Consider the following 19,741-nt stretch of genomic DNA (forward strand, 5'->3'; position numbering starts at 1 on the left):
CAAATATGTAATTATATAAATTTTGTTAACTACCACATTAATCATCCGTTAGATTTAACGGTTATATATAACCCTTTTAAATTTGAAAATGATAATCTTAACAAAAGAATTTAAGTATTTTTTCATTTAAGCTAACAAAAATATGATTAAAATTAATTTTTTCACCATAAGAAAATACATGTAACAGCAGCTAGCAGGCCCTTTTATGGCATCGTATGAGCCAGCCCTAGGCTCAGTTTTCCTCGCTTTCCTTTCATATTTCTTCTTTGTCATCCAGGAGCCGGACCCAGAGGAGAGCCGGTTAGCCACCAGCCATGACTTGGACCTTAACTACGAAATCAGTCGCACAGCAGAGTTCATATTAAGCAGGAACTTCACAAGAGTGCTTTGCAGGTACTATCTATTTTTCCGACTTGCTTTCTTATTTACCCATTTATTTGTTTTATCTGTTGAATTAAAATTGGGACTTGGATTCCAGTTCCCAGATGACTTGTTGAAACATTCGACCAGGTGGTTGCTTGTCTGGGACAAACTCGGGTCGGGTAATAAAGTCGGGTTATTATAATGGCAGACACAACGTTTGGAAGTTGTTGTATTGATGAAGGGAGCTTCCCGTATAAATGCGATTGCATACATTATGGACATACATGTCTCAGCCCGTATGTACTCTCTTTTCTTTTTCTAAATTTGTTTTTACCTGTCTTCATGGGAAGCTTAAATGTAGTAGTTTTATCAATTCTGGGTATCGTGATTTGATCTTTTCTTCTTAAGAAATATTTGGTTTTTTCCTTATACTTGTTCGAGCTTAATATAAAGTTGCTCCAACTTTTTTTTGGCATGTTGTATAGTTAGGCCATAGGTTTTGTGTTTCATCCTGAAATATTATATCTTAGTAGTTAAGTTCTTCATTTAGTGTCTTGACATGAGTTTACATGTAATGCTCTTTAATCTTTCATTAGCTTGCACGTTTTGAAGCACTCGGGTTTACGAAAAAGACCTTATATCTGGTTACATTTGATGGTTTGTTGGAGATAAGTATAAAAAATGGGTCAGCATGCCCTACAATAATGTGTCTTCCACCATATCTCAGTTGTGCTAAGATTGCAAGCCTTGTGTGATTTTGAATCGAAATTTATAGCATGAGTTATTTTGTATTTCCATTATGATTCAATGAAATTCTGCACCAACAATTTCCTAATGACATCCCATTCCCTCTATCTGAACTCTGGAAAGACTTGTATAGATATGCAATGAGTTTTAGTTGTCTAGAGTTTGAAAAAGTGATAAAGAATTTGAATCCTTGGTAAATAGGATCTTTGATGACGTGAAGCAAAACTGCAAGAGTTTAGGCCACTTCCAGGAAGAAGCTAAAGTTAATTGATGAATACTGAAATCTTAAGTCTTGCAAATATTTTTTTGAAGGTTTTGGCGTACCAAAACTTGAGAACGAGTCTAAAATTATCATAAGGAAATGATTAAGCGGCTGGTTATACTTCAACTAAATTGTGCCGGTACTTATAGCTACATCTTTTCCCACGTTAATATTATCTTGTGATTTTTCCCTGCCAGGACCTTGTGATTAAAATTACCATGATACCTGTCATTTAGTAGTCTATTACCTATTAATACTTAAGGGTGTTTTCATAATTTTTTTTTTTCATGTAAAACTTACAGTGTAATTTTGTATTGGAACGGAACTTATCCACAGGAGGTTTTGTGCTCAAATCATGGGGGGTCCAGGTGGAGTTTATCCTAAAATTTTGATTATAGTAAGACAATTTATGTTCCTTGAAAATTAGTAATAAGTATACTAGTGATTTTGCTACACGTAGCTGTTATTGAGGTTATGATGCATTTTATGGGTTTGTCATTTTGCACCCAATGGGATTTTGAACTTAGTTCACTTCTCTTTGTTTCTGTGTCTTAAGGTTTTCTCCTGTAGTAGATCGGTTTGAAGATTTGTCATTTTGGAAACGGTTCAATTTTTTTTTTTCACCTGTAGATTTTGCGCTCGTTCTTCATATATTTCTTATCAAAGATTTTTTTGTTGCAGAACCTCAACTCTTCCTGCATTTTGTGTTTTTGGAAAGGCTTCAATCAACATATCCTGCTGTGTTGAGAAGTTATCGAGTTACTTTGGGGCCAATGGCAAACCTATTGTGGTATGATAAGTAATGCCAATTTTAGGCCATTTGACATTGTGATAAAAAGATATCATAGATAATATATTTCATATGCGTCCTTATTTTTGTTGAACCTAATACTTTTTCCCACTTCTGTATTTTTAACATGTAACTCATACAGTGTCATATTTAGATAGGAAAATTATATCAAAATCTAGTTTCAGTAGAGGATGTGAGATACTTTTGGAGTTATGTATTGACTTTCCTATTCGCTTTGGACTCTCTCTCTGTGGAAAATAAAGGATATAAAATGAGTAGAGGATAAGAGAAAACTAGGAATGGATGCATAGTAAATGGTTAGGGTCGCTTCCATTGAAGATCCACTGATTGAAATCTGTTTACGGTGGTTTGGACATGTGAGGATATTCATTCTCTCTGGCTCTTGAAAGGTTTTCTGCACAATGTGTTGTCCACTTTATTTTATTTATTTACAATTATTTGTCGACATCAATTTGAGCTTAGTGGCATTAACGCTGGAAGTTGATTTTTATGCGTTATTCATAAAATTATTAGAAAAGAGAGTCATTATGGTCTTTCTCTGTTTATGTGTCCCTCATATGGTGTTTCCTTTTTCTCTTACTAATTTGTTAAAAGTCTTATTCACTACATGCGAGTAACATATGCTAATATGAGAAGGAAACATTAGCTAAATGCCAAATATTTACACAAGTGGCATTATCGTCATGGTTGATCCTTATAAATCACTTGGAAGGATCTTGTGTGAAGTGTTCAACATGTAACTTCTATGCTGATTGTCCCCCTTTCCTCAAGTCTCAGAATTCCTATATTGTTTTTGGATATTGCAGGTTCTTTATGGGTTAGAGTATGCACATGCAATATCGCAGATCAGAGGAGCATTGATGGAAGCCATACCCAAGATCAAAGTGGAACTTATTTTTTCTGATGTTTTGTGTTCCATCATTAATCCATTAGAAGATCATAGGAAATCTGATGGACTTCAAGGATGTCTAGGCATCTATTCTTCTGGCAACAGTTTAGGTGCGGCTACTGGTACTAGGTATAGCCTAGGAGGCTTGACATGGGATCTACCAGAGGGACAGAAAATGGAAGACTACTTGCTTTTATGGATCGGGCCTGACAATTCAGCTTTTTCCAATGTTGTGCTGACATTTAATGGCTGTGAGATAGGTAGACATATTGCCATGTTTATCCTAATATTTCCATCTTTGAAAAAAATCGATGCATTAATTCCTGATGTTAGACGAGTACAAAATCACGGGGCAAGGAAATTTTACTTATTTGCATCTATGGCCATGCATTAGCTTTATTTGCTATCTTTCTGCAAGTTGGTGAGTTTATATAATTCACAGTTGCATGTGTTCCTCTGTTTCTAGGAAGTTAAAGGATAGACTACCACTTTGCATGTGGCCTTTTGTTGATTTCCTTCTATCTGATTACCATGCATTGATGCTTCATATCACACTGATTATATTATTCTTTCTATATGTTACACTTTGCTCTTTTCCTTTTCCTCTTTTCTTTTTGTATGTTTTTTTTGGTTCGACAGCTACTATGGCAACATGAGCTTGATATCCTCTCTCTCCATTCTCTTGCTAGATTTTTCAGACCTTTTGAGCTAAGTGTAATAGTTAGGCATGTAAAGAGATGTGTGAATTGGGAGGCTGATAGCTTGGCTAAGTCAGGCATAGGGTAATATGGTTTGTTTATCATGTTTGTGTAGTTCGTGTTGTTTAGTAGGTCTTGGTAGATTTATGTTGTAATGCGCTGGTTATGTATGTGGTGTATTCTCTTTGAGTAATAAAATTTTGAGGTACTTTTTTCCTCCTTCCAATGTCCGGTGAGTTACTTATGTAGCTCGACGGTTATGAAGGGGGTTTTTAATGAGACCTCACATTTCTATAAAAAAAAATTAGGAAGCATTATTTCTAGTCGACCTCCCCCCCCCCCTTTTTTTCCCTCCAGTTATACTCTTGGCAAATCAGCTTCTTCTAGTGATATATGTACACATTCAACAGTTATAGAAGAATATGCTATTTTTTTTCTAAATGAAAAGCTATATGTTTATTGTTTGGCCTTTGTTTTTAGTCAGATATGATACAGCAGGGGATCAGTTACTGACGGATGTTTCGCAACAGAAGAGGATACTTAAGCGTCGGTATAACTTTCAACTTTTCATGCTTCCTCAGCTCACTATTTCTGTTACCTCTTTCCAATTTTTTCTAACTTTCTCTTTCCGAGTAAAATTCCAAAATTGTATTCTGATTAGGCCCGTCAATAGTTACATGATACAATCTATTGGCTTTCCTTATGCCCTACCAATACAGTATTGTGTTACTTGTTTTGCGCTATGTGACTGGTGTTTCTTGCTGCAGATATTATCTAGTGGAGAGAGCAAAAGATGCTAACATGGTTGGGATTTTAGTAGGAACTCTCGGTGTGGGTAAGTTTTCATGGTGGTTCCTCCCAAACTAAAAGTTACACAAGGACACTCTTCCTTGTAATATCTTATTTTTTGAATTGAATTATGGATTTCGAGTGTCTTTGTTGGGTTTTGATAGTAACCTATTCTTAATCATTTGACCATGTTTATGTGCTTTCACATATCAATCCACACATAAGCCACCCAACATGTGTAATATGTTTTGTCCACAAGTGTAATGCTTACTTTTGTTTGCATTTAGATTCTGCATAAGCCAGCTTCTGGGGGGTTTCTAGGTTGTCGGGAGGGGGATAAGTCATGGGGCATTATTTTTCTGGTTCTGTTTTTTGCAGCGTTTTCGCATGGTTTGGGGTTCTATGTTTTCTGTTTATGAGTTCCGGAGTCCTTGGTTGTATTTTGAATATCTTCTTCCCAGTTTTGTCTGAGTCGTCCTATACTTATGTCATTGTTCAGGGTGCACTCTTTTTCCTCCATTTAGGCCTAGGGAGGTTTTTTTAACGAGGCCCTTAGCAATGAGTAATTATTCCGACGAATAAGAATCTTCCTTTTCAAAAAAAAAAAGTATATATACTGTCCAAATCCATTTTAGTTTGCATTTCTCGGAGATGTCAGTAAAAACTTTTATTTTATTAAGGCTCAGCTAAGATTTATATTTTCTTGTAATTTTTTACATGCATCAAAGGAATAACATGACAACTTTTGTACAGCGGGCTACCTTCACATGATTCATCAGATGAAGGAACTAATCATGCTTGCTGGGAAAAAGGCCTACACTCTTGTCATGGGAAGACCGAACCCTGCCAAACTTGCTAACTTCCCTGAAGTAAACCTCTGAGACATGCTCTTATATTCTTTATGGTTGGAAGTCAAGGACTTCATGGTTGATAGCAAAAAAATTGCATTTTTTTTGCAGTGTGATGTTTTCGTCTATGTCTCCTGTGCACAAACTGCACTTTTGGATAGCAAAGAGTTCTTAGCACCTGTTATTACTCCATTTGAAGCCATGCTAGCTTTCAGCAGGTGCATAACCATGATATTTTATAATTTTATGTTTTATTTGTTCAAAATTGTTAATTTGTTCTGTGTTGTATATTTAGTCAATTTCCTGAAATTCCTCATGGTATGCAACTGTGATGCTCTATTGATCTTGCTGTATAGTAGTCCATTCTGTCTTCTTTTGACTTAATAAAGAGGAAAAAGTAAAGGAATTCTCGACAAAGGTTGTCTATAGGTTAGATGCTTCTTGGTACTATTTTCCGTGTATGCATACTCGAGATCTACTGAACATTAACTACTGTTTTCTTGTGGTCTAATAGATGGAGAAAATATAGATGATTTCTCCCTTTGTTACACATTTTAGTTTTTACTTGTTCGTATTCTATTAAATCAAACCGATTTGCTAAAATAGAGTAGCTTTGGGGAGAGATTGTGCCTTTGAAGTGGTATATCATATTGCATGAAAACCTTGTAGGTGAAATGCTCTGGCCACAAATACAAGTGTCTGTAGTAAGAATCTGTAGAATTCTTTTGCTTTCATTTTGGATATTTATTTTGGAAATTCCATTCTTCAGGGGAAGCCAATGGACGGGAACATACGTAATGGAATTTCGAGATTTAATTAATTCTTCTCGGTTGGAGGTAAGTAAGCGGCCTGAAGAAGCACGCTTTTCCTTCCTTACAGGTGGATATGTTGAAGATTTTGATCCCCAAGGTACATATCCCTCACTTTTGATTACATTATCGGCGGAATTCAATTTCGAGACTGTTATCTCGTAATGCTTCTGTTGTTTCCCTTTTGCATTTAAAGCAATGGCTTTTTACCTATAGAACTCTGTTATTGTTTTTATGGTAACTGTTTGATTGATGTAATCCCGCTTGGATGAGTTGTTGAGATATGCCTTTTTACAAGGTTTCACATTGGTGGCAATGTTCATTCAAAATGTAGAAGGATTTCGAACGTATTGTTTTCGGTTTGCTAGCGTGCTTTTTATGATTAGCAGCAGTTTACAGGCACAAACAGATGGTTAAATTCGGTTGTAAACTTGTAATGTTGTACAGAAAACGGAGACGAAGATAATGACGGTACTCTTGCTTTAGCTAATGCAACTGAGAAGGCTCTGCAACTGCATGACCGAGGCCCAGATTCCCTTGTCAAAGGAACAGCTAAATCTGGAGCCGAATTTTTCGTGACTCGATCTTATCATGGTCTTGAAATGCATGCCAACAGTTCATCGCCAGAGCCATATTTAATCGGAAGAAGTGGAAAAGCATCAGGCTACAAAGACGAGAAAAGTGAGCCTGGAACTTTGTAAGTTTCAGAAAGAACATAAAAGGAGATATTCGGGACCGGAGAGCCGAACAGGCTCCGAGTGTAACGATGACTTCGAACCGAGCATGGCCGGGTAGAAATGAAGAGTATATTATACTTTTTTGTGGGTTGAGTAGTAAGGAGCAAGGAGAAGCCAACCCTGAGCTTATTGCCTCTCTATCTATGTCCATTACTGTAACTTTGAAGTGATATATACATATATATTCCTATATATTATATAGGATTTATATTTAGGTTTAATCTCGAGCCAATATCTACATGCATGCAGGATTAACTGTTATACATACAAGTTTACCCTCCACTAGTTAACCTTTTAAAAATATTATTTAGGATAAATCACATTCACTGTTTTTTAGTGTATATATCGATTTCACCACTAATTTAAAAATTAATATGACTATAGTGTTGAACTTTGATTTTCGATTCAATATCAGTATTTTTATTATTAAAATTAACATAATGACGTGGATGCTAATATTGATATCGTAATGGTAGTATTGATACTTATATGAGATTATCGATGTCATGAATTTATATCTTTTTTATTTAAATTTTTATCGTAAATCAGAATCGAAACTTTATAGGTGATATTGATATCTATGGCTTTTCTTGTCAAACTATATAATTTCTTGTCAACTAAAGTTTTAAAAGTAACAAATTGGTCATTAACGTTATCGATTTATAACAAAATGACCACTCCACCATTACCTCTATTAAATTGTTGACGTGACAACATTAATAAAAGGTTAATATTTAGTTTTACCCCTAAACTATTGCTAAAACATCGAACAAGTCTTAAACAATGATTTTATATCTAATTTATCCCAAAATCTTTCTAATTTATAATTTGTTCAAACACCCCACCACTACAACTACATTCGAACCACATTCCTTGCAAAATGAAAACCATACTGCTTAGATAAATGGAGTTTTTCCATTAAATACAAATACAAGAGTACTTAAAGCCATATATTCAATTAATTTTAATTAATGCAAAAAATAATGGTTTTGAGACGATTTCTGTTTTGTAAGGAAAGTTGTTAGCATAATACTTAAAGACAAACGAGAGTTTGTTTAAGTGTGGTTTTCTTTTGTAAGGAAAGTGATTAGAACATAATTGAGATGGTAGGGTGTTTAAAACAACTGGAAATTAGAAAGCTTTGGGAATAAATTAGATATAAAACCATTGTTTAAGGACTTATTTGATGTTTGAGCAATAGTTTAGGGGTAAAATTAAATATTAAATTTTTCTTATCAATGGTTCCCTGTCATTAATTTTAACAGAGGTAAGAATGGAGTTACCATTTTGTTACAAATTGATAATATTAGTGACTAATTCGTTACTTTTGAAACTTTAGTGGGGAAAATAAAAACTTACTCAAACATTAGTGACAATCGGTGTATTTTACCCTTATAATATACATATATATTTATATTTATATTTATATTTATATTTATATTTATATTTATATTTATATTTATATTTATATTTATATTTATATTTATATTTATATTTATATTTATATTTATATTTATATTTATATTTATATTTATATTTATATTTATATTTATATTTATATTTATATTTATATTTATATTTATATTTATATTTATATTTATATTTATATTTATATTTATATTTATATTTATATGGCGTTGGTTGATGATGTAATGTACATTCGCATGGACATTGCGTTTCTCAATCAACCATCGTGAAAGTCAAACTCAACGGCCGTTCTTATGATCCCTTCCATTTTCAGCTTCATAGAAAATTCTAAAAGATGTAGCTAATTTCGTTTTTGTTTTTGGTCAAATGGGATTAATCCACTTTAATTATTTACATTTCAATCTTTGAAAGATCGCCTGATTCTCCAATTTTTATTAGTTTTACCATTATTATATCTTCTCCCATATCGATTCCTCTTCAGAAATGCATTATCAACCCTTGGTTTCAGTCCCTTCAATGTCCGTCTTCACTTTCTTCCTCTTCAGCTTATTGTTCTTCTTCCACCTCCCAATATCATACACCCAAGACGATGGAAGTTTCGAGCGGTGTTTTGAAAGTTTCAGCTGCGGGGACTTATCAAACCTAATGTTTCCATTTTGGAAGGAGGATAGCCCTGAAATCTGTCACCAACCAGACTTCGGGCTGACCAGATGCGACGAGGATCAGCCTGCCATTGATATCAATGGGGCTGGGTTCCGATTGATTTCCTTCAACGAAACCGGTTGGACGATGACAATCGCCAGAGAGGATTTGTGGGGTGGGATTTGTCCTTCGAGTCCCATCGGGAATATAAGTCTGGGATTCCCTTTCTTCCAATTCTCTCTAACAAATCGAAACCTAACTTTCTTTTACGATTGCGATTCACCAGTGGTACCGAGAGATGCAGTTCGATTTCAGTGCGACCAAAGCTCATTAATTTCTTTCTACGCCGATGATTTAGTTAGGGGAGGTTCTTATGACCAATTCAGCCGCTCTTGTCGCGGCGGCGCTGTCCGGGTTCAGATTAATCAGAGCCATTTCGAAAGACTCCAGGATGAAGGTCCGGAAAATGTTGGATTTGGGAGATGGAGATTGGGATTTGACGTGGGGTATAATCTGCCTGAAATTTTCTGTGAGAAATGCCAAAGAAACAGAAGCTCATGCGATGAACTGACTGGACCTCAATATCCAGTCTGCAGAAACCCTGGTACGCACAAATACAATCTCTTAAGACCTCCATTTTTTCATTCAATTCGATTGCTAAAATATGGTGAATTCATTAGTCTCTGCTGTATGAATAGTTCTGCGGTCTACCTTGTACAACTCAAAAACTATAGAACAATAGGGTCAAATCAAAGTATGCAGAGTGTCAGGTTCAAGCTACTCTCAATAATTTCACATTAGCATTTTTATTAATATTTTAATATTTGATGATTAATATAAAATTAAAATATAACTTTAGATGTTATTTTGAAAAAATTATTATTGAATGATCAAAATAAAAAAAAGTGATAGTTATAGTATTAAACACATAATTTACCCTTATTATTATTAAATACTCCATACTTAATGTAATTTTCAATATTGAGAGTTCAATTTTTTTTTTATAAAAGTATCTTCGTTGTAAATGAAAAAAGAAATTGATTTTAATATTAGATATTAAATTCTAATAAGAAATTAAGTTAATTTTTTTTTGTAATTTTATTGGTTAAGTTTATTTAGTTAAGAATTGTTATGAAATAAGAGATTTTGTTTACTAAGTATTTGTCTATATAAATATAGGATAAGTCTTAGCGAATTATTTTAGAATTTACTATATATTTCATTTTTTAATGTATTTTCTATTAGAAATATGTTTTCGTCCCATTAGAATTTTATAAATTTAAGTTCACCCCAAACGTAAAATTATGCATTGTATTAGAGATGAAAGTTATGTTATGATGCGTTCGAATTGGTCGTAAAATTTGATAAATAGCAGATTATGTTTTGAAATCGTGATAGAATGTCTTTTACTAATTTATGTCGGTCGAATTTGCAATCTTTTTATACTGGAAGGTGTTTAAAGGAATTAATGTATAGTTAGCTTCTAATATATTTTTAATTTAGGAACAGAATTATTGGTAATTATAACACATAAAGATGAATTAGCATTTAGCTTTAGGTAATTAGAAAGTCTTTCGAAACTTAAGCTGCCATCATTTTTAACTAGTACATAGTATTAATTTCCCTTAAAAAATACTGGAATAGTTCAAAACTGTCACATAACGTTATAGATGATACGGTCATGAACTCTTAATTGATAAAAAAAAACTATATATGGACCTTGTTTCATACATGGACGTCGTCGTCTTCCTTTCAACACCCTCTACTTCTCTCAGAAACTTGAAGACTTTCCTTTCCATGCAGGGAAGCCAATTAATGATCTACTTTTTTTTTCCTGCTTTTTATGGGCAATAACAAAAGACAAGCTTTTGGTCTTGATATGATCCAGTCATTCTGACGTTTAATTCCATGGTGGCGGGGCCACCTTGAAAACTCATTCCCGGGCTGGTTTCATCAGCAGGTTCCATAAATGTCCAACCTTTGATCCGTCAATCGTCTCTCAAAGCAGCCTTGAATGATAGCCGACTTTTTTTCTGCCTCAAATTTCTCCATTTTTCTTTTGGAAAATCAGAAACATGTGCGGTTTCCACACTTAAAATTCTTACTTGGGTTGACAAATCATAAACACATGTACGTTTCTTCCAAGGCTCAGACCCCATCATTTCCCACATCGAAAGGTGTGGCAAAAATGAACCTTTTTTCTTCCTTCCTCTGCTCAACCACCAAAACTTTTTTTTTTTTGGATAATTAAAAATTTTATTACCCAAATGAACAGTGATCTGCTACAAAACAAACATCAATGGAAATCTAAAAAATCATGAATAACCTATTCACAAAACCTTTTGTTTTGTATTGATTTGATGTATAAAGAAGTCCGCCACCTTTCAACTTATTCTACACCATTAATTTGAAAAAAGGCATAGTTTATTGGCCCATATAGTTGCCTTAAATGGATGCATTAGATCAAACAAAGCTGCACCATTGATTTGAATATAGGATGGTCAACTAAGGTAGGGAGTTGTACACTAAAAAACAATATCTTTTTCCTTTGCTTTCATTATTGTTTTGTCTTTGTTTTCCTTTTCAAACTCCAATCACAGTCATTTCAGAAACTAAAAGATCAAACGCCATCAACTCTACAAGAAAGCAATTTCCTTCAACTACTACAATTACTACTTCTTCTTCCCATTTCTGGTTTATGCCATCCCTTATTGCTTTCTCAAATGGATCCACAGAAGCTGATGAATTTTATAATGATCATATTTTTTGGTCATCTTAGCAATGGCAACTGAAGCCCTTTCGGTGGACTCGCACTTCGAGGCTTGTCTGCCTCGAAGGTGTGGTAACGGTCCTGATATAAGCTACCCTTTTTGGATTTTCAAAGAACAAGAATCGTTTTGCGGATATCCGAACTTCGAGATCACCTGCAAAGAGAAAGATCCTATACTCAAGATTTCTGAGGAAACTTACATCATCAAAGATATATTTTACAACAACAATTCACTGCTTGTTGTCAATGCTGTTGTTCACGAAGATGATTGTCCGACTCCCCAACTGAATGTTAGTCTCGATCGAACTCCGTTTAGTCTTAGTCCTGATAATGTCAATCTTTCCTTTTTATACAATTGTGAGGAGCAACCAAAGTACCATACATATCCAGTAAGTTGTGCTAGTAATGCTTCTTTCCATTCCTATGCTGTTTTCCACAAACAAGCCTTGGAGAATACTAACTATTCGATCAAGTCATGCCGGACTCTGATCGAATCCCCTGTGTACATAAACGACGATGTTAGTTTCGTTAGCTTATTAGGAATGAATTATACCAACGTCTTGAAATTGGGGTTCGTTTTGAACTGGACTGCACATAGCTGCAGCAGCTGTAAAAGAAGCGGAGGCCGATGCGGTTTCGGTTATACTGATGAATTCGTTTGCTTTTGCTCAGACGGACCTCATCCTAAGACCTGCAACGATGGTAACTTTGTAGAGCATAGATCCTAACTCTACCAAGCTTCCTTCCATTACTTCTCCATGTCTTTTTGTTGTTATTTTTCTTCATTTAGCTTCCTTAATTTTACTTGAGTGGTAAGTTATCTGTTATCTTTTATTTGCACTCTTGACTTGCAGTGACCACTAATTTCATAGGCAAGTCTAATATATAACATTATATTGAGTACCCTTAAATTTTAAACTGCTGTTAATTGACCCTTTTTCGATATATTATCATACCCAACTTCATTTTCTTTTTCTTTTTTTCTATTTCAGGTGATGATTTTAACTTGGAAAGAAAGCTGATCATAGGTAATATGATCCCCTGATCCACCTTTGTTTCATTCTTAGACAGTTTGTTGCTTCATGCATTTTTTTTTTTAACCGAAATGAAATGAAGTTTCGATGCAAAAAATACACAGGTTTCTGTGCCGGTGCTGCAGGCATACTGATCAGCTGCGTCACCTTCTATTTCTGGCGACAATGTCTCCGTGGTGAACGGTTGTTTAAATGGTCTTTCCTAACAAGCAAGAGTTCTTTGGAACGCTCTTCTGTTGTCGATTCTGAGAAGGGTAATAGCTTTGCTTGCATCCATGTATTCACCTATGAGGAACTTGAAGAAGCTACCAACAATTTTAATTCCGAAAGGGAGCTTGGTGATGGAGGCTTTGGAACTGTATATTATGGTAAGAAAAACTTTTTACTCGAACAATCAGTTTATCAATAAGTCGTCGTTTTCATTCCCGTCTTTCTTGACTAGGCAAACTTCAAGACGGTCGTGCTATCGCTGTTAAACGCTTGTATGAAAACAACTACAAGAGAGTTGAGCAATTCATGAATGAAGTTGACATCCTAACTCGGTTGCGCCATCAAAATCTCGTCTCACTTTATGGAAGTACCTCTAGGCACAGTCGGGAACTCTTGCTCGTATACGAATATGTTCCGAATGGCACGGTAGCAGACCATCTTCATGGTGAACGTGCTAAACCAGGGGCACTCTCTTGGGACATCCGGTTAGAGATAGCCATAGAGACCGCAAATGCATTGAGATATCTCCACGCTTCGGATACCATCCACCGTGATGTGAAAACCAACAACATCCTCCTGGACAACAATTTTCGCGTTAAGGTCGCGGATTTCGGTCTGTCTCGAATCTTCCCGATCCACGTTACGCATGTTACCACCGCTCCTCAAGGGACTCCCGGTTACGTCGATCCCGAATATCACCAGTGCTATCAGCTTACTAGCAAGAGCGATGTATTCAGCTTTGGGGTCGTACTGATCGAGCTAATATCATCGAAACGAGCCGTGGACATCATGAGGCACCGCCACGAGATTAACTTGTGGAACATGGCGATCAACAAGATTCAAAACGGAGCATTGCATGAGCTAGTGGATCCGTCTTTGGGGTTCGAAACGAACAACAAGGTTAGGAAAACGATAACCGGAGTGGCGGAGGTGGCGTTCCGGTGCCTGCAGAATGAGAGAGACATGAGGCCGACAATGGAACAAGTGCTGGAGACTTTAATGGGAATAAAGAATGAGGATTACAAGAAGGAAAAGGCAGAAGAAATGGATGTGTTCCCGGCAGAGGAAGAAGGTGGGTTGTTGAAGAGTAGACCGTTGCCTCCTTCTCCAAATTCTGTGGTGTTAAAATGGGTTAGCAGCGGCGGTTCTTCTACAACTACAACACCAAGTTTCTAATTGAATGGTAAATGGGATTTATGTAAATATAATCATGTATATGTAGGATAAGTGGTGAATGAAGAGGTGCTTTTTGGTACTTCAAATTCTGAGCTGATTCTTGCTTTTATTTATTTATTTTGACAGTGTCTATTGTAAATTCAAGTATAACAATGGAATGTATTTCTGAATATGCCATGCGTCCATGGGTACTTGTCTTGATGTTTCCAGCTATGGAGCTGTGGTTTTGGAGGAGAAAAAACCATGATAGCAGTCTTGATTCAGACAAGGCAAACCTCTTGAATTATGGAAGTTAGATTATTAGGGTAAAAAAACATGTAAATTCTCAAATCTTGTTAAATAGTGTTGAAATTCTGCTGTCGAGGCCGGCAGGTGTTGAAATTCTCAGACAAGACAAACATTTTTGGATTAGAATGTACATTCATAGTCAAAACATGTATCTAATTTTGTGTGAGATATCGTCATCTCATTAGCTGGAAAAAATTTCTAACTATAAAATGATAAGACTAAAATGGTTACATATAATAATTTAAGGATTTAGTTAACCAAAAAATAGTTTACGGGCACAGAATGAGGGTTTGTTTTTACTATAAGCCAATAATATATGAAAAAAAGGAATGGAAACTAAACAACATTTTAATTAACTCATAATATCCCTACGCCATTTAATGTAATACCACATTATCAACGAAAATAAAATCCACCCATTGTGCCACTTCTACCTTTGTTTGTTCAGCACCTCATTAATGTTAACTTTCAAATAAAATACCCAAACAAAAATGCAGTTTTCAAGGAAAAACAAGACCAGAAAGATGCCACCACGTTGGTAAAGGACCTATCTATGCCTCTGCAACTGGGTACTCGAACACAACATCCTTTCCGGCAAGCTTCCGATACACAACAGAAAAGGTCTCGAGCTTATACTCGGTGTTGTTCCGTTCCTTGGGGTCCAAGAGAACCTAATTGGAAAAATGAGTTAGGAAACAGGACAACAATTGAACCACACATACAGATACACAAGGATTTCATTCACTCGTCAAGATTAAAAGCCTAATAATCGTATGATGGCGCTTTGTACCTTCATTATCTTTGATCCATCAATTCTGTATCTAATGCGCTTCCCAACAATCTCAGCAGGTAAAACAATATCTTCAAGCATTGCTTCATGTACAGCAGTCAATGTGCGGCTGCGAGGCCTCTGGACAGCAGAACCCTTCTTTGGAGGCCTTAATATCCTCCGAGTGGCAATAAGAATCACATCCTATAATATATACAGCAACTAAGTTAAAACTAAAACATGTACATCATCATAAATACAAATTTTAAGTTGAACAACAAAATAAATCAAGATGTGTCAATTTATGACATACAACAGGATTTAATTCTCATGTTTCTAGATTAAAACAACATGTGTATCTGGAAAGAGCAATTCCACTGGTGATAGCATTTTATGCAAAGCAGGCAAATTAAAATTGTTTCAGAAATTTGCACTAAATGATTATGAGCTTGAAAGAAACTGTAAATTAAAAGACCTAACCCATGCTTCTTTCAAAGGAAAAACTTTGAAGGAAAATTTCTCACCTTGCCACTGAACTTCTTTTCAAGTTCCCTCATAAGCTTCACATGAACCTTGCGAAAAGCTTTCCTCAGTCGATAGGGAACATGAATAACAACAGCTTTCCGGCTCCCAGACACATCAATTTGGCTGCATGTGAACAGATTACACCAATCATATGAAAGACACATACATAACTCACTTTCAAAATAATGCATCTAGATATCTCATGCGTACATTGCCGAATTGATGTAGAGATCTTTGAGGTCACTTTTCAGATCCTGGTTGGTATTCTCCAAATCGACGAATGCCTGTTACAAACAAGCATACACGAATAAATCATTCCAACGATTGAACTTTTTCAGGAAACTTTCAAAGTGTAACAAACATTAGAACATTTTAAAACCTGGGCAACAGATTCCTCAAACTCTGTTGGCTCAACATCTTTATCCTTGTGGATCTTCTTCCTTGACGTATACATCTTCAAGATCTGCATCGTGTGAGTATTTATGGAAGACGTTGAAAAAAAATTCAAACAATATAACGTAAATAGAAATCAGATTGAACTTGAACCTCAAATGCTCAAGTTATTTCAGTCAGAAATATAAGCAGCTAAGCTCCAGCTTTTGATTCTATGGTTCAGTTTATGACCAAAATCATTACACCAAATTCAAATTCACTAACAGGTTAGATGCTTCATAACAGCATTTGTTTTCAAACTTTCCTACAAATATTTTCTTAGCAAACAAACGGGCACATGTAGCAAAAAGATTAACAGCCCTATCACTGTATAGATATAGGAGAAACCTTAACAGAAACGACGAAAATTCATTGACGAAATGAAAAGCTGTACCTGAAAGAGAAGCACGGGAGAGTACGAGAGGAGGCTCTCTTTGCCGGATATTGCAGATGGAGAAAAACCCTAGTTTCAAGAGAAGTTGACTATTTATATTGGGACCTTGAAGGCCACGATGGACGGCCTGATTAAGATTCAAGTTGGGCCGGCGTTTTGAACTATAATTTGCCAATGGGCCTCCTTTTGAATTTACGACGAAATCATGTAATCGGAGGATAATTAGAAAATTTAATTATAAATATATATAAAAATTAATAAAAATTATTTGTAACATAATATTTAAAATTATAAAAATATTAATTTGGATGGACTTAATATTAAATTTAAGCAAATTTTAGAATCGAAATCGAATTCGATCAGATTCATCTCTAAATGTAATCCCTGAACCCATTAAATTGACTAATTTTTTTACTATTTTACTTTCGTTTATTTGACATCAGATTAATCAATTTGTTTAAAATATTATAAATTTATATATTTTTTATATATTAACGATTTATTTTATTTATATGTTCACATATTTATATAATATAACCATGTCATAATTATAACCATCAATTTATATTATTTAATAATCTTAGTAGAAATTTTTATGGTTATGCTGTATAAATAGATCTAGATAAGGTATAGGGGACATGATAATGAAAGGCTAGGCCATAACAACAGTAGAAAAGGAAAAGGTTGGCATGCATGCAACTAGGTCAATCTTCACCCAATGAAAAAGCCAAAGCCAAATAGGTCGGCACATAAACGTCCAACACTGGTCGGACACGGCTTCCACACCCGTATAGGATTGTGTGAAAAATGATTTTATCATATAAGATATTTACCATATTATTTCTTAAATTAGAACTTCTTATTGGTCTGATGACGCCGTGCACTCCTGGGGACTTCTCTATTTGCCTGAAGACGTCATGTAGTCATGGGGCCTTTTTCATTTTCCTGAAGACGCCATGTAATCGTGGAGTCTTCATATTTAGCTTGAAGACGCGTGGAGCACCTGGTGTCTTTAGGTTGGTACTGTGCAATTCACCCTAGATAGGGAAATAATCCCGAGGTGGATTATATTGTGAATTTTTCCCCACATCATTTACTTGGCCATTTTGTTGGTCGGACACACACTCGGTTTAATTTCGCTTTTGTTTTAAATTTAAAATTCAATTCACTTATCCTCACTTCTATTGCATGCAGTGTGTTCATCTTCTTTAATATTTTTTAATTAATCTGAGGTAAGTATAAGACAATATATGTTTAAAGATAACTCTCAACTATTTGACATTGAACGATCACACTCCTGACATTCTTGATGCTCAAACCCGAGACTTTAAGGAATAACAACAATTCCTTTACTACTGAAATCATTCGATTCATAATCATCTTCTTTAATTTTAATCCTTGAGTTGTCTATTTGGAAACCATTCTCAACCAACATTATTTTAGTATGAAAAACCTAACATTTAAATATTAAATTTTAAATATATTTAACGTTATACTATTATATATATTGTACTGATAACAATATCAATCAAATTAAATTTACTTTTTGTATCAATAAGTATTTGCCACAACTGTCTTTTGAGCAGCTCGGGATCATATTTTGACTTAAAGTGAATAATTTTATCTTTTTAGAGTTGCTATAAACATTTTGGATTAAGGTTGAATACTTGAATTTTATCTTTTACTAGATTTACGTCTTTGGGCGACTCTCTCTTTTCCCCCTTTTTTGTCTTTTTTCTCTCTCTCTCTCTCTTCTCAATGAGACGGAGAATGTCTCTATTTATAGTTAAACCTCCTTACATCTAATGGTCTATATTATTTACATCGACTTTCTAGATTAAAAGCATATCTACCCAATCTCATTATTTAAGAAAATTAAATCAATTATATCAATATATTTCATAGGTAGGAGATTACATGATATGTAAAAAGAAATCAAACGGGAATATTCTGATTAGTATTATACACATTATCTTACCATTTGAATAAAATTTATCGGATGAAAATAGGTGTTTACATTATTTATTCATTAAATGACTCAAATATAGTAATAATCTCTATATTAAATTGTTAAAAACTCTTAGTTGATATCTCTCGTCTCCCCTGGATTATGAGTTCAATACCTATTATGAATAAAATTCTCATACCCCTATATAGAAATTGTTAAAAAAATCAAATATGAGACATGTTATTATCTGATTCGACTAATTTGGTTAAAAATAATATATATATATATATATATATATATAATATTAATTATTTAATAATTTCAGTTAATTCGATTAATTAACTTATTTCGAACCAAATTAATCGATAACTAAACTTTTAAAAAATTATTAACTGTTAATCGATCGATTAACCAAATTTTTTAAATTCAATCAGTTAATTCGTAACAGGTTTGAATAAACTATATACTAGGGCCAGTCATGTCAGTAACATCAAATAAAGAAATATCAACTAATGGAATTTATATTTATCATGGTACATAGAAAATGAAGGGCAATCCCACGTCTTGGTTGCATTGTATTGTTGATTTCAATTAAATCTTATATTTTATCGAAATATTAATATAAAAGTAAATTATAAGTTTTTTCCTTATTCCCATTTTAATCACTAAAGTTTAACTTTTTTTCATTTTAATCACTAAACTTTCGAATTGCTCATGTTTTGATCACTCTACCGTAATTAATTAACAATATCATGACTTGACAGACGAAACCCAAGCTATGTCATTTTGGATCCATATAAAACTCAATTTTTCCTTTTTCTTTATTTTTCATATTTTTTCTTCTATTATCATATTCTCATTTTCTCTCAATCTACCCAGATTTTGACTATCGCTTGTTGTGACCGGTCACTATGTAATGGAAACCAACGAGTCCAAAATTTCTCACCAAACTCATTTCACTATCTTGAACTTGAATTCAATATTTGTTTAACCGGAAAACACCCGAAACTCTAGGATTCTAACATTTATGTTTCCTTTCTCTTACGAAACCACTATTTTTAACGGCATTTGATAGTCAAACCATACACCAAGAGCTTCCTCTTTCCGTCCTCTTTCCTTTTATAAATTATATTTCACCAAAAATCTCTTAAAAGTTGTAAAATCTCACTTGA

The 19,741-nt window shown here is 34.4% G+C and overlaps 4 protein-coding genes across 6 annotated transcripts; 3 read left to right on the plus strand and 1 right to left on the minus strand.

Moving 5' to 3' along the window:
- Window positions 1–537: 537 nt before the first annotated feature.
- LOC120206652 (2-(3-amino-3-carboxypropyl)histidine synthase subunit 2-like) lies at window positions 538–7,185 on the plus strand. Its single transcript, XM_039206231.1, has 9 exons — window positions 538–659; window positions 2,054–2,162; window positions 2,990–3,332; window positions 4,251–4,320; window positions 4,538–4,605; window positions 5,313–5,428; window positions 5,519–5,625; window positions 6,177–6,316; window positions 6,664–7,185. The coding sequence occupies exons 1-9, from the start codon at window positions 565–567 to the stop codon at window positions 6,915–6,917; spliced, it is 1,302 nt and encodes a 433-aa protein (XP_039062162.1). The 5' UTR covers window positions 538–564; the 3' UTR covers window positions 6,918–7,185.
- LOC120206653 (40S ribosomal protein S7-like) lies at window positions 2,057–16,706 on the minus strand. Of its 3 annotated transcripts, none has more exons than XM_039206233.1 (8): window positions 16,622–16,706; window positions 16,175–16,258; window positions 16,006–16,079; window positions 15,795–15,918; window positions 15,292–15,474; window positions 15,049–15,172; window positions 3,284–3,290; window positions 2,057–2,067 (listed from the first exon to the last, which is right to left on the minus strand). In XM_039206233.1, the coding sequence occupies exons 2-6, from the start codon at window positions 16,247–16,249 to the stop codon at window positions 15,053–15,055; spliced, it is 576 nt and encodes a 191-aa protein (XP_039062164.1). In that variant the 5' UTR covers window positions 16,250–16,258; window positions 16,622–16,706; the 3' UTR covers window positions 2,057–2,067; window positions 3,284–3,290; window positions 15,049–15,052. The 3 variants fall into 3 exon arrangements, with proteins under 3 accessions (XP_039062164.1, XP_039062165.1, XP_039062163.1); XM_039206234.1 differs by lacking the exons at window positions 2,057–2,067; window positions 3,284–3,290 and adding exons at window positions 7,796–7,806; window positions 11,700–11,704; XM_039206232.1 differs by lacking the exons at window positions 2,057–2,067; window positions 3,284–3,290 and having other exon boundaries at window positions 14,832–15,172.
- On the plus strand, window positions 8,763–9,824 carry LOC120206569 (LEAF RUST 10 DISEASE-RESISTANCE LOCUS RECEPTOR-LIKE PROTEIN KINASE-like 2.4). The gene has a single exon (XM_039206184.1). It carries the CDS (start codon window positions 8,865–8,867, stop codon window positions 9,822–9,824), a length of 960 nt encoding a protein of 319 aa, XP_039062115.1. The 5' UTR covers window positions 8,763–8,864.
- Window positions 11,676–14,293, plus strand: LOC120206650 (LEAF RUST 10 DISEASE-RESISTANCE LOCUS RECEPTOR-LIKE PROTEIN KINASE-like 1.2). The gene is made up of 4 exons (XM_039206230.1): window positions 11,676–12,495; window positions 12,786–12,821; window positions 12,932–13,195; window positions 13,270–14,293. The coding sequence occupies exons 1-4, from the start codon at window positions 11,805–11,807 to the stop codon at window positions 14,211–14,213; spliced, it is 1,935 nt and encodes a 644-aa protein (XP_039062161.1). The 5' UTR covers window positions 11,676–11,804; the 3' UTR covers window positions 14,214–14,293.
- Window positions 16,707–19,741: the final 3,035 nt, after the last annotated feature.

This window comes from Hibiscus syriacus, unplaced genomic scaffold (assembly GCF_006381635.1).
Source record: "Hibiscus syriacus cultivar Baekdansim isolate YM2019G1 unplaced genomic scaffold, ASM638163v2 tig00013960_pilon, whole genome shotgun sequence".
NCBI classification, from domain to species: Eukaryota; Viridiplantae; Streptophyta; class Magnoliopsida; order Malvales; family Malvaceae; genus Hibiscus; species Hibiscus syriacus.